At 47.1% G+C, this 15,593-nt stretch overlaps 1 protein-coding gene across 1 annotated transcript; it reads right to left on the reverse strand.

Annotated features, from left to right (window-relative positions):
• Window positions 1-412: 412 nt before the first annotated feature.
• Window positions 413-2,799, reverse strand: LOC123041498 (MEIOTIC F-BOX protein MOF-like). The gene is made up of 2 exons (XM_044464097.1): window positions 1,674-2,799; window positions 413-1,235 (listed from the first exon to the last, which is right to left on the reverse strand). Exons 1-2 carry the CDS (start codon window positions 2,604-2,606, stop codon window positions 1,059-1,061), a joined length of 1,110 nt encoding a protein of 369 aa, XP_044320032.1. The 5' UTR covers window positions 2,607-2,799; the 3' UTR covers window positions 413-1,058.
• Window positions 2,800-15,593: the final 12,794 nt, after the last annotated feature.

The following is a 15,593-nucleotide window of genomic DNA, read 5'->3' on the forward strand; positions in this document are numbered from 1 at the left end:
GTAGTACCGGAAGAAAATCTTCAAAAGTACCAGACTTAGAGAAACTCATACAAAGGGAATGACTACGGAGATGACTTTGGCTTAGGATCTATTCTTGGAGTTCAAACAAAGTATTTTCTTGTATGCCTTTTCACAGTATGGTTGTCATATACGTAATGTGAATCTTGTATTCGCCAAAAGTCTAGAATATACATAATAAGAGCTCGAGGAGAACAACAATTAGAAAAGTTGTTTGAATGGTCACTAGTGATCTTCCACTTGTAGCCAAACCTGATACACAATGTGATCACATGCTATACAAGAAATAAGCTCAATGAAACATCAGTCATCTCAAAAGTTTTGTCATAGATCATCAAAACCAACAGTGGTATAATGGAGATGCACTTTCACGTAGCTATATAAAACCCCACTACAAGACCTTCACTATAAGACGTCGTAAATGCTGATGGGTGCTATGAAAAATACTAAGGTATTTTCTCCATTCAAGTGAAATATGAGTGGTCGGGTATCAACCTTCACGTGCTACTTGAACGAGCTCCTGGCACCACAAGCCACAATACAATACAATATAGTACAATAAAATACAACAAAATAGAAAAATACATATTTTCTTATTCTAACACACCACCATGCATGGCTATGTTGAATCTCTCCTGTGGTTTGCCACTGCTGGATCCCGCGGGATGGTGCGGCGCAAATATAGAGTAGACTCTTGAACCGGTGTAACACGAGCAGCTGTTGAAACCTGATCTCCTCCTCCCGCATTTACTCTTGGAATGCTCAAATTCCTGTAAACTCGCCACAACTGCATTTTCTTTGGCGTTTCATTCACATATTTTGCGAAAAACTCTTTCAAGCGAGCTTGATCATGTGGTTGGTACTTGATTTCTATTGAGTTCAGTTTCTTGTGTCGAGCAAGTGTTGAAACACATTGGTTGGGACGTGTCCTTTTCGGCCCTGCCTTCCCTTTGCTCCTCTTCGGATGACCTAAAAACTGTTGTGTACAAGATTTTTGTCTCAGGTGTACAAGACACAAAGAGCTAAAGTGTAGAGTGCAATTAAAAAGAGGCATGTGCCTTGCAGCGGTGCAATCGGAGCTTCTCCAAATTAGGGGTGTTCTCAAGGATTTTCATCAACACTTGGAGGTTGATTGCTCCAATATCACAACCGTCGAGAAGCAAGGTTCTTAGGTTTTCGAGGACCGGAAAATCTTGAGACTCATGGTCCAGCAATGCCTGAAATAAAAGAACAAGATAAAGATCCACCCATGTCTAAAACATCGCCATCACACATCTCACTATGTGTATAACTTACTGACCAAAATTCTATACCTGCATTTAGCTAATACTGTACACTTTTGTCGCAATAATAATAATTATAATGCGCACTTTACTATCATGTTTTTAAACTTTGGTGTTGTGCATATTTTTTGTGCAATTTCGGGTGAGTGATGCAGAAAAGTAGGCAAATGGAATTAAGTTGTCCAATTTGAGGTGAGTCAAGTTCACAAAGAAAAAGAGGTTCGCAAAAAAAAAAGTTCACAAAGAAAATTGGGCTCATGAGATTCCTCAAAAAAAAGGGCTTATGAGAATTAATTAGCAGAAGCACTGCTAAAACACTCGTGTTACTCAAAAAAAATATGCTAAAACACTCGAGATCCAAAAAATGCGTACCGTGGTTGTGAACCCCGAGAGTTCTAATTTCGTGACATTGGTTAGTCGGCCGAGGAAGCTGCACATGGATCTCAGGAACGGGAGCTTGGCTTTGTAAGCCCGTTGGTCCATATCGTTTAGACAGATGGACGCCTCGACAAGCGATGGCAGCGCCTCGTTTCCTGGAGCTTTGGTCACCACCGAGGTCCTGCCGTCGCGGCCGAACGGAAGGACGAGACGGAGGGAGGCGAGGCGAGGAGCCGCGATGGCCACCGTGTCAGTAAAGTAACTGACCGAATTACTTGTGACTGCGAGGCTCTTGAGCGTGGGCGAGGCAATGGTGAGGACCCCGTGGTAGTGGCAGTTGTCGAGGTGCAGGTCCTCGAGGACCGGCAACTGGCCGCCAATCTCCTCCCGGGAGCAGAATCCTAGCGTCACGCCGGAGAGCCGGAGCCTCGTCAGGCGGCAGGCGGCGGCGCCCATGTCTACGTGCTGGGGCGGCCACAGGATGCAGTCATTGGCGTAGCCGCACTGGAGGTCGACGGTGGCCGGGCGGCGCGTGAGGCCGCGCCGGATCCACCTCCCAAAGCTCGTAGTGTTCATGGCCACCCTGTTCATGGCATCGGCGAAGTGGAGGCGGAACGTGTCCAGAGGCGGCTGCGCGGCGCCGGGAGGCCACGGCAGCATGGTGTCGGCGAAGTCCTCGAAGCGCTGGTATTGGCGGGAGCCGGGATGGCCGCTGCCGGGGAACTCCCGCTGGTCGATGTCGACGCAGCGCACGGAGCGCCAGACGTGCCGCCAGCGCCGGGACAGCGCGCTCGTCCGCACGGCCTGCAGGGACCCGAGGCGCGAGAGGATGTCCTCCAGGAGGCAGTCCGGCAGGTCGCTCAGCCGGTCCGCGTCCACGGGAGCGCGCTTGCGGGACGGATCGAGGTGGCCGCGGTCTCCAGCCATATATGGCGACAGACAGGGATGAGTACGCTGGTTGCGTCCTCGGCGGCGGGGCTCGAACTTGATCGTATCGACGAGGGAACGAGCTGCTCCCCTTGGATGGCCTTATTTACGAGCCGTGTGGCCCGACTGCTGGGATGGTCCGTCTCCGACCCTACTGTGTGTACGGGCGTGCTAGGCCCGTCAACCGATCGGCTTAACCCGTAGCTTGCTTCGGCTGCCTGCTGCTGCGCATGCTGTGCACGAGTGCTGAAGAGAACTGTTCGCTGCAACCCTCACGGACTATATCGGGCTCGGAGAACTCTTCCGGCGATACGTGTCCGATTCGATGTCTATGAATCTTTGAGGGGCATCAAGATCTAAATCACTCCTAACACGAATCCACTAGTCACACTTACATATCTACACCTAACACGAACCCATTGCTCACACTTATCCCTAAATTTAAGATCAATACTCAGTTTTGCCCGCGTTCCGTTGTGTGGTGTTAAAATATCCATGAGCGATGTTTCAGTTGGCTCTTCTCTACTTTCTAAGCTTTTGTAGTATCCCTGAAAATATTTATTCTCCTTGAAAACATAAGCACCGAAAAACAAAACAAAACAAAAATCCATGGAGATGCTCGGGGATGCTATAGAGGAATGTCGCAAAGCTTAGAAAATAGGGAAGACCTGAAGGAAATGTCGACCCTAGGTATTTCTATAATAACACCATATAATGAAATAGGGGCAAAACTTAGTAGGTTAGAAAATAATGGGTAAATGTAAGTAGTGGGGTCAAGTTACAAGCATAAATTGAATTTTCTCTAAACTATAGCTCACCTTTTTGTTATAAATGCTTGTTGGGCATGGGCATAGCAAACGCTTTGTCTTCCCCCCGCGACGGCCCATCACCATCTCCAGTTCCTCGTAAACGTCCCTTCCCACCCGTGCCATCACCGTAATCCGGTTCGACTCCCGTTTCTCCTCTGGACTAGGGTGCCCACTTTTTGTGTTGTGCCCGATTTTATCGAGCAGCCCCAAAACTTTGGGCAATACCGAAGTCCATAAAAGCTCCTCCAGAGGCAGAGTTTACCGTTTGCTTGCTCTCTGTATGTACTCCTCCATAAAAGAAGTGTAAAACCATCCAAGATGGATAATAATGTGTTGAAATATGAGCAATTTACCATATGATTTTATTAACAAAAATAGTAGATAACATATGACCATTATAGTAGAGATAAAACAAGTCATGTAATCTACCAGAGTGAAGGAAAATAGCATTTGCACAAGTGAACTAGAACAGAACATATGTAGAACAAAGGCTAGAACGAAAAAGACTAGAGCAAGAAACTGTAGCATGATCTTAAGCAGAGAGAACATGAAGACATACGGAGCAGCGGCAGAAGCACCGGTCTTGGGGTCGACGTCCTCCCCAGCCATGTCGTCGAAAAGGTTGTCGATGTCAGGAAAGAAGTCGTCGTTGGGGAAGTGGTTGTTGGTGTCTGGAGCGTCCGTGACGAACCGGTCAGTACTCGCGCAGAGCACTCCCCAAAAACCTTATCACCCTTCTCCGTTACAGGACTCAAAGAGGTGGGGTTTCAAAGGCCTACTCTCCCGACCTGCGGTGCATGCCGCAAGCCGGGATGGGGAAGATCATGGCAGTAGCTCAGTGCTCAGGAACTCGGTGGCGAGAGGAATATGATGTTCTGATGTCTCTCTCCGGAGAGGAGCGACCTCTCTTCTATAGGCACAGAAGAGGTAGGCGAGAGGGCAGCGACAGGAGGTGAACCAAAAGAGGGAGACGAAGCGAACAGTCTGCAGTCGAAGAGGTGCGTCGTTCGGATTCAATCTCCACTACAGAAAAACGTTCATCTCCCGCATGACCATTCATATACCCGTTGTGCATGGCCAAAAAATAGACATCGGCTCGATACATTCCCGCAACCCGCGGCGCAGCGTGTCGTGACGAGGCGAGGCGGGTGACAGAGGAGGAGTCACTACAAAAAAAATACACTTCCGTGATGATACGTGTTTGTCACAGTAGGTCACGTTTTTTGTCATGCATATACATTCATGACGATTTTATGACAGAATCAGATAGTCATACATGTGCTGCCGTAGAAGTGTTCCATGACATTACCAAAATTATCATCACGGAAGTGTCCACTTCCATGACGATAAATCACGCGTCACAGAAGTGCTTTTTTGTCAAGGGTGACCGACACGTAGCATCCACCGTAACAGAACGCCGTTAAGCTATCGGGTCGGGTTTTGGATCCGATAACCTGTTAACAGCCACGACCAATGGGAAATTTCCACGTGTAAAATTCTTATTGGCCGGACGAAACACGTGTCAGCTCGTCAGTGGGTCAGATAGGCACCTATGATATGTCGACACGTGCCACGTCCCACCACTGGCCCATTTAGCTTAAAAGCCGGCCCCTTTGACTTGGTCAAAAGTTAACGGGCTGGCCCATGAAAAGCCTGTTAACGGTCTCTTCGCAAATAACCCATTTTATGACTCGTTAACTCACGGCCCGTTAGGCCCTAAAGGAAATCAGCCCAACAACGTCATGTGGGCCGTCGAATAAAACACCAGCCCATTTCACTTTCGGCCCATGTCTGGCCCACGACGTCTTTCGGCCCATATGAGGCCTTCGTATCTTTCGGCCCTTTACAGGCCCATGGTGATCTAGCCCATAATGAACAGTAATTTTCTTTGTACCCGTTAACGGCCCGTGATTTACATGGGTCGTTTCCAGCCCATGTTAGATTTCGGCCTATTGACGGCCCATATGTTCTTGGGCTCCTTTTCGGCCCTCGATTACTTCCGGCCCGTTACTGGCCTGTTCCCCTAATGGGCCAAATTCAGCCCATGGCAAGAGTCGGCCCGTTACTGGCCAGTTAACCTAATTGACCAAATTCGGCCCATGGCAAGAGTCGGCCCGTTTCTGGCCTGTTAACCCGTTGCGCCGTTTCCAGCCCGTCCTATATTCTGGCCCATTAACGACCCGTTATGCCCGTGACAGAATTAAACCTTTGCTGTCCTACGGCCTATTAACGTGTTGGGCCGATACCAATTATGCCCGTTTACGGCCCATGTAGACCCATTTATCCGACGTCCTGAGACCCACCGATTCTACGGCCCTGTTGGAGGCCCATTTATCGATGACCCATAGGAGACCCATGGATCCTACGACCCGTATATGGCCCATGGTAGTTGCGGCCACTAGCAAACCAGGGGAAAAGAAGACTAGGAAATAAATAAGGCCGAAACTAACGCTAGGCTATTAAGGCGATTGCACAGATTACATCCACTCGGCATCAAAGATCGCCACAAGTGCAAATATAGGGAACACCCTACACTATACAAAAATGGCTTGCTGTTTTCTTCAGCCGGTGGCTGCACGTTAAGAACAAATTTTGAATCGCACCAAAACAAATTACAACTATATAACAAAAGGAAGGTTGGCATAAAACTTAACAGTCTAGCAGATAAATGCACCACCAGAAGTTCAGAAGCTCAGTTCATTTGACCTGACTATTACGTTTTCATGATGTATTGTCTGATGGAGCACCATAACCCTCGCCTTCATTTCCCCTAGGCTCCTGAACAACATAGAAAATGCCTGATAGTCTGGTTTAAAAACCATGCATATCTTGACGACATCGAACAATGTCTCTCCTTGTTTGACAAAGGGTCTCTGTTAGGGAATGGACTTGTGTCTGGAGCGCAGATACAACATTGATTTGAGCTTGCATATCTTGATCATGAGGCAGTTTGGATGATATTACCTTAACAACCAACCCAGTATTACGCAGGAACGTGCTTTTGGCACTGTTAGTGGATAGGTACTGACCCACTACAGCAAGAGCTAACATTGCGGTTATAGTAGCCTCGCCACCTTCAGAAGGTGGCGGTTCCACCATTTTTTTCATAGCTCGCTGAAAAGTTGAGGTTTTACATTGGTAGTACCAAAACAGAAGATATTAAGGAGCCAGCAAAACCAAACAAAATAGCTTTGGTCTATATACAGAACTTATTCTGGTGAACCCATGTAAAATATTAGTTGTATTTTATTGAAAAGTACATAATAAAACCAGGTTCCAAACTTATGACCATGTACCATCGCTAATGTATTGTCTATTTCTTCACATTGTATTGAGGGCTAAGGATAAAGAGACGAAGTTTATAATACGATAAACATAGTATGACATCATTCATATCACAAAACAACTGAGAACAGACAAACAGGCAATTGTAACATTGTGTGGGAAAGTCCAACACGGAACTAGATTACAGGTCAAGATCAAAGGAACATCACTCCTCTTTTTTAAACCTTGTAAGGTGCAATGATACACCAAGACATTTGTGTATAAAATTGAAAAGAGTAATATACATTGGCTGCAAACCATGTAGTTCAAGGCACAAATCAGAGTAAGTAGTAGTTAAAAGGCATGAGGATTAAGGACTTACAACAACAACTTTGACTGGTGTAGTAATGCCCTTCTTCTTGCTGGTGTGACAGTCCTTGAAGATTTCCACAGCATTTGGTTCAGGTACTTTTTGGTCCTTGCGGTCTTTCCTCTGCATTTTGAACAAGTCAATATAGATCTAATAATATGGTACATCGAAAAGAGTGAAGCAACAGCTAATTACAAGAGCCTCGCAGTGTGCAATATAGCTACGAGATCCTGTCGTCTGTTGGGATTTCACTTTCATACGGTTGGCCTTGTTCTTTGAACAGTTCACCTACAAGAAGATAGATTTGTGTGGCACATGCGTAAATAGGACTTCAACATGTGATCTGATCACATATATATAAATGTACCTGATACTTCGGATCAGACCAGTGTTTAACAAGGCCCCTCCAGTCTTCATCCGATATATTTTCCACTGGAGATGTTTGGGGAAGTTCACTGTTAGCCTTGCCTTCAAAGTGAGTTTTCCTCAAGTTATACAGATACTATCGCAGAGCAGACTTGAAAACATGGGTGCAAGCTTGTCTGGTTGCATCATCTTGGCTATCCAACTTGAACCTCATCTGTTGAAAATTATGGGAGTCTCATTATCAGCAACCTAGAAAGTATGTGATAGAGCAAGACGATATTACTAGTTTCCATACATAACCATACTTACAGATAAATGGTCGAGGAAGGTGTTGAACTGGGTTTCGTCTTTGTCATTCCTGTACTGAATCCATGTTGGGAGGATACGTACATGACACCTAACGGCAACCGCTGCCTCTGATACTAACTTAGCCCCCCCTCTTAAATTTCGAACCTACTGCGGGTCGGGGGTAGGATGGTAATCCCAGGGGTCCAAAATAGTGGGCAGGAGCGATTTCGTCCGCGCGCATGTGTGCTTAGGCGGCCATTGTTATGAATGTTCTTCGGAGGCGGTTGCGTGGCGTCTAGATGAAGCTACAAACCTACCCCGGTTTAGACCTTTGGACGTCGGGCCGGTAGGTTTCACGGGTCGGAGTTATTAGAAAAGTAATTTCCTTGTACTACCAAACATTGGTCTCACGGTTTCGGGCGAGTAGAGGCTCTTTTGGCGCTTCATTCGAAATTTTGAAACACAAGCATTCACGTTTAGAGTACTCTTGAACTATGAGGATTGACCTAAATAGACAATGTTATATTTGACCTTGTATGTTTGAAAACCTCATTAAATTATTCGCTTCTTTTTGAAATTTTGACACCTGAAAATCCTATAACTACGATTATTTTGGAATGGAGGAGCTAAATTTGAATCTATTTTGTACACGACTACATATGCTATTATGTACAAAATCAGAGCAAAGATTGGTGCCCCCATAATTTAGGTATGGTTTACAAATGCCATGATATCAAATTCAAATAATTGAATGGACTTCATGTTGAATTCAAATTTTTTTAACCACCTTAAGTTGAATTCAAATGTATGCTAGTTCATAGGTAGCTATTTATAATGTTCATTATGTAACTTTCGTATGTATAATGTACTTTACACACACAACATGAACTATACTCACGTTTATATTCGATTGCTAAAGTGATGCATTGTCTGGAGTTCAAAATACTAACTATGTGGATCAATTGTGTCGAATAATAACATAGACATGCTCAAATTTGATAGAATCTAGATGTCTGATGGATCAATGACCGCTCCTTACGTGAATTGCAAATATCATGATCCCATCCTAATATTTGGATACAATTTCTATCTTTAATCAATGTGTACAACAGTCTTTTACATGTAGTTTCACTCTCGATCGGTGGTCTCTCACACATGCTCACACACTCTCTCCCAAGGTGTCTTTCTCGCACACATGCTCTAGATATAACCCTCCCTCCCTGTCGGTGTCAAAACCGGCGGATCTCGAGTAGGGGGTCCCGAACTGTGCGTCTAGGCGGATGGTAACAGGAGACAAGGGACATGATGTTTTTACCCAGGTTCGGGCCCTCTCGATGGAGGTAAAACTCTACTCCTGCTTGATTAATATTGATGATATGGGTAGTACAAGAGTTGATCTACCACGAGATCAGAGAGGCTAAACCCTAGAAGCTAGCCTATGGTATGATTGTTGTTTTTCTCTATCAACTAGCCTGGCCCTGGTTTATATAATGCACCAGAGGCCTAGGATAACATGAGTCCTAGCCGAATACGCCGGTGGGGGAGGAGTCCTTGTCTTGATCACCAAGTCTTGTGGAATCTTCCTTGTATGCGGCAGCCGTCCGGACTGGCCCATGAGTATACGGCCATGGGGGTCCTCGGCCCAATCTAACAGACCGGGAGATGACGCGTTGAGTACCCCCTAGTCAAGGACACCGTCAGTAGCCCCCCGAACCGGTCTTCAAGTTAGGGACGCTCCTCGATTCTTCCGAGCTATTCTTCATCTTCGGTTGTCGGTCTTGGAAACTGGTTCAACAAATCTTCTCATCTTCTATATTGAGGATCGCCGAAAGCATTCGACGAGTTTACACATTGGGTATCCGAGGAGCCCCTTTAAGTTTCCTGCCTTTATCAATGCCTTGTTATTTTTATGCCACACCTCGGGTTCGAAGTTGTTCCCGGGAGGCAGTGTCCTCTTGCGTCCGAGCTCTAACGCCGGACTGCATTCAAGGTATCTCTAGCAGCCGAGCACCAATGTCGGACTGCTTTCGAGCTCCAACGCCGAAATGTATCCGAACTCCAACGCCGGACTGTGTCCAAGCTCCAACGCCGGACTATATCCAAGATGTCATAGATCATCTTGGTCCAAAAAAGTTGAAGTAGTTTAGCCAAGCTTAATGCCGAAAATGCCCTCTAAGGAGCCAGCCACTTGCTTCCGAGCTACATGTCGAACTGCTTCCGAGGTGGTTAAGCACCTCGGTCATGGGCTGATTTTTTGTCTATGTTTTTTATTGATGCAATTTATTCTTTGACGAGATATATAGCCAGTAGCCCTCAAAGTGTGTATCGGTCTAAAACCCGAGATGGACCTGAAGGATGACATAAGACCGCTGATCCCAGTAACCGCTGAGACTCAGGTTGATTTGCAAAATCGGCCTGAGGATCAAGTCCTAGCTCAGCAGAATACTTCGGGACACAAAAAGCGGCATGCTCAGTCCTCGAGACTCAGGTTGGGTGCGGCCGACCAACCTTGAGGATCAAAATCTCCTCAGAAACTGTATTGCACTTAAAATTTTCTGCATAGAACAGGCAATGCAGTAGCCCCCGAGACACTGGTCGGGTGGCAACACCAGATCAGGGGATCGATGTGCCGCTTTAATATTTGTAAATAATAAGCCCGAAGCCCAGTAGCCCCCGAGCCTTAATGCGGGCATGGGTGGCCGAATTAAGGATCGATATCCATAGTAAAATCACAAATTATGTGTAATGAATCTATGTATCCAAGTACTTTATGTCATTAATGCTCGGATCCGCATTGTACAAAACTTTGTTGACCGACCATCGGCTTCAACCTCCTCGGCCAGTAGCCGAGGAGTGTTTTTCCTACTTTATAAAGCCTTTATGAGGGCAAAGATTTTACGACAAACAAGGCAATCTGGCCATACGGTTTTATAAACAAAGGTACGCAGAGAGATATGTTATATTGCTGTTTAACATAGGAAATGTCTTCCAGAGAAAATAGTTCCGCTATCGGTTCCTTTCTTTGGGTTGGCATGCTAAGCATGATCATGAAACCTCAGCTCTAATGTAAGAGCAAAATATTGAGGATTTAGTTTGGGAGGCCAGTTACTAGCACTACTAGGAAAAGGGCTATAGATGGGATGGGCACTAATGGCGCACATGTCAGGTGGTGCGCCACTACTATATACTAATGGCGCACCATTTGGTGATGCACCATTAGTGTGGAAGACACTAATGGCGCACCAGACACACGGTGTGCCACTAGTAATAATTTTTTTTCCATTTTTCCATACATACTAATGGCGCATCCGGGCGAAGTGCGCCATTACTAGTTCTAACTAGTAATGGCGCACTAGACAGAGAGTGCGCCAGTACTGTATTCTTTTTTTATTCTTTTTTTTGCAAAACTACTAATGGCGCACCGTGTCAGAGTGCGCCATTACTAGTTTAAACTAGTAATGGCGCACTATGACTCGGTGCGCCATTAGTATATATATTATTTTTTACTTTTTTGCAAAACTACTAATGGCGCACCACCTGCAGGTGCGCCATTAGTAACCAGGCTTACTAATGGCGCATTTGCAGGTGGTGCGCCATTAGTAACCTGGGACCCCAACAAGATATTTTGGACAACCACACCTACCCACTCACTTTCCCCACTTCATTCCCTCCACCTCCTTCTCCAAGCTTTCGGCTGCCTCCTCCTCCTCACCTCATTTGCACCATAGATTCATCAAAATTAAGTGGTGAAATTACCTTTTTTGATAGGTAAGTAAGGGGAAAGCTATCTTCATGTTGTAGATCTACTTTTTTTCTCCCTAACTCGCTCCAACAACGTGCACATGCACTTTTTGTGGCCTAGCTAGATCTATGTATGTTTGTGATGTTACATATGTTTGTGGTGTTGCATATATGTTTGTGTTTGCAGGTACCGGTATTTGAAATGCGATAGTTGCCAATATTTTGCCGGAATGTTGATTCATTTCTGTTTCGGCGAGAATTTTGGCACTATGCATTCTTTTTGGTCCTATTTTTAGGGAAGGTCATGCCAAATTTTTTCTTGGTTCTAAAATATCATTTTGCTCTACCCCGCAGGCGACCATGGTCCGCACGATGACCGAAGGCATCGTCAATAGGTTTTTGAGCTCCATGAAGGCCGAGATGCTTCAAAAGAACGAGACGGAGATAAGATGTCCGTGTCGAAGATGCAAGCTGAAGAGCCTTATTGCGGACCCGGATTCCGGGCAGGTGCGGGACCACCTGCTCTTGCGTGGTTTCATGGATGGCTATCGGTGGCAAGGTGATGAAGATGACTATGAAGTCGTCCATGGGGGCCGGGCAAGAAATGAGGAAGGGCAACAAGACAACCACCGCGGCGAGGGCGGGCGAGAAGACGAAGAATCTCCAGGACATGATCACGACGGTGATGCTGTACATAGTCATCATGTAGAATATGTCGTACATGATGATGAGGAAGATCAAGACGAAGGGCATGATCATGAAGATGAAGATGCCGGAGCAGACGACGATGGAGGCTGGGTGCAGGACCCTCATATTCAAGAGCTGCTTCTCAAGCAGACGGATAACGCAAGAGCTGCCGCCCGAGAGAAAGCCAAGCTGGATCAACTGGAGATAGACGCGGTTACTCCATTGTATGAAGGATGCAGGCCCGAGGATACCCGCCTGAAAGTAACGCTCATGGCTCTGGAGATGAAGGTAAAACACAAAATGACCGACGCATGCTTCGACGAGAACATGTCATTCTGGCACGAACGTCTTCCCAAGGGGAACAAGTGCCCGACCAGTTTCGAGGAGGCGAAGAAAATCGTGTGTCCTCTGGATTTACCGCACGTGAAATACCATGTGTGCATGAACAATTGCATCATTTATCGGGACGAGCACGCGGAGTCTACCATATGTCCAGTGTGCGGCGTCACTCGATACAAGAAGAGGAAGAAAGCTCCTCGAAAATCGGTGTGGTACTTTCCGATCACTCCTCGTCTGCAGCGGTATTTCGCGGACCCTAAGGTAGCAAAGCTCCTGTGTTGGCACGCGGATAGGGAGGAGAATAAGCGCGGAAGATGACGGAAATGATCCGGAGATAAATAAAAAAGACAAGATGCTGAGTCACCCTAAGGATAGCGAGCCAGTGGCAAGCGTTGAACTTCGAATACCCAGAATTTGGGAAGGATCCAAGGAACATCGTGCTGGGCGCGAGCACCGATGGAGTCAATCCGTTTGGCAGCCAGAGAAGCACACATAGCACCTGGCCTGTGTTTGTGTGGATGTACAACCTTCCCCCCTGGTTGTGCATGAAGAGGAAGTACATTCACATGAGTATGCTAATTGAAGGGCCGAAACAACCAGGGAATGACATCAATCTGTATCTGGGGCTGCTGAAGGAGGAGCTAGACACGCTGTGGAAAACGCCAGCCAATACGTGGGACGCCGCAGAGAAAGAATATTTCCCTATGAGAGCCGCACTGCTCACGACGGTGCACGACTATCTCGGTTACGGATATCTCGCGGGGCAGGTAGTCCACGGATTTTCTGGATGCGTAAGGTGCATGGATGACACAATGTATCGCCAGCTAGATAGAGATCCCGGGTCTTCGAAAACCGTGTTCATGGGACATCGAAGGTGGCTTCGCGATGATGACCCGTGGAGGAAACGCAAGGATCTGTTCGATGGTGAAACCGAACCCCGAAAACACCCATGTACGAGGAGCGGCGAGGAAATAGACGAGCTGTTGAAAAATTGGAAAGATTGCCCACTGCCGGGAAAGAAGCAAAAGGCACCAGAGCCGGGAAAGAAGCGAAAGGCGCCAGAGCCGCTGCTGAAGGTATGGAAAACGAGGTCTGTTTTCTGGGACTTGCCGTGCTGGAAGATCCACCGTGTGCCTCACAGCCTTGATGCCATGCATATCACGAAGAACGTGTGCGAGAGTCTGCTTGGTACCCTGCTCAACATGCCAGAGAGGACCAAAGATGGGCCGAAAGCAAGGGCAGACTTGAAATCAATGGGCATCAGGCAGGAGCTTCACGCTAATGATGATGATGATGATGATGATGATGATGATGAGGCGAAGCAGGACACAGAAAGTCGTCGCAAAGGCAAAAAGGCCAAGAAGACCGGAAATGACTACCCTCCCACGTGCTTCACTCTAAGTCAGGAGGAGATCGAGCAGTTTTTCACCTGCCTCGTAGGAGTAAAACTTCCTTATGGTTACGCGGGGAAGATAAGCAGATACCTAGACCCAGTGAAGCAGAAGTTCAGCGGGATGAAGTCTCACGACTGTCACGTGCTGATGACGCAGATACTTCCAGTTGCAATCCGTGGGATCATGGACGCGCACGTCCGTGAAATGCTATTTGGCCTATGCAACTTTTTCGACGTCATCTCTCGGAAGTCGATTGGCGTGAGGCAACTCACAAGGCTACAGGAAGAGATCGTGGTGATATTATGCGAGCTTGAGATGTACTTCCCGCCCACATTCTTCGACGTTATGGTGCATCTTCTGGTCCATATCGTGGAGGATATCATCCAACTCGGGCCGATGTTCCTGCACAGCATGATGCCGTTCGAAAGGATGAATGGTGTCATCAAAGGATACGTTCGCAACATGTCACGTCCAGAGGGAAGTATAGCCAGGGGCTTTCTGACCGAAGAGTGCATCTCCTACTGCATGAATGATCTAGGCATCGAGAACCCCATTGGTCTGCCCGTCAACAGGCACCTCGGCAGGCTCGCTGGATGGGGTCACCATGAGGGTCGCCGCAAAATGCATGTCGACTTCGAGGGTCGACTCGCCGACTTTGAAAGAGCAAACCTAGTCGCGCTACAACACATAGACGTGGTCGATCCTTGGGTGGTAGAGCACAAAACCTTTATTGAGAAGACGTACAATGACCGAGGCCAACAGAGGACGGACGGAGATATAATCAAAGAGCACAACTCATGTTTCACGCGTTGGTTCAAGCAGAAGCTTCTGTCGTACCCTTTACATGAGGATTCTTCCGCGGAAGAACAACTCATATTCGCCTTGTCACAGGGTGCCGAGCACAACCTGATGACCTATGAGGCGTACGATATCAACGGCTACACATTCTACACCGAGAACAAGGACATGAAGAGCGATGGTTATCAGAACTCCGGGGTAACGATGGAATCCTACACCGGTAACGACAAGGACAGATACTACGGAAGGATCGAGGAGATCTGGGAGCTGAGCTATGCTGGAGAGAAGGTCCCGATGTTCCGTGTCAGATGGGCCAAGAGCGTCCTAAAAGAAGACCGGTATTTCACCACCATGGTTATACCCAAAGCCAAATCCAAGACCGCGGGCGCAAACGTCACCGCGAAAAATGAGCCATGGGTACTGGCTTCCCAAGTGGACCAATGCTTCTTCATTACCGACCCGTCAAAGCCCAGTCGTGTTGTCGTGAGGAGAGGCAAAAGGAAGATCATCGGAATGGATGGAGTAGCCAATGAGCAAGACTTCGACAAGTACGGCGACCCGAAGATCGAACATGACGACGACGATGAAGTAGCAGCACACACCACAAGAAGAAGCAGGACCACCCTACCTAAAGGACGTCCGTTTCACAGAAGAACTCCATTTGCGAAAAAGAAGGGCAAGAAGATTGTGAACAGATAGCTAGCTAAGATCGATTGTATTTAAATCGTAGCCTTCATTTCTCGATTGTATTTCATGGGCACTTTTTGATATCATGAATATTTTATATTTCATGGGCACTTTTTGAATTCATGAGGACACTCGATCTCGACCCCCTCCATCTTGATCTGGATTCCCCCTCCATCTCGATCTCGATCCCCCTCCATCTCGATCGCTATCCCCCTCCATCTCGATCTCGATCCCTCCCCCGCTC

Source organism: Triticum aestivum, chromosome 2B (genome assembly GCF_018294505.1).
Source record: "Triticum aestivum cultivar Chinese Spring chromosome 2B, IWGSC CS RefSeq v2.1, whole genome shotgun sequence".
Classification (NCBI taxonomy): domain Eukaryota; kingdom Viridiplantae; phylum Streptophyta; class Magnoliopsida; order Poales; family Poaceae; genus Triticum; species Triticum aestivum.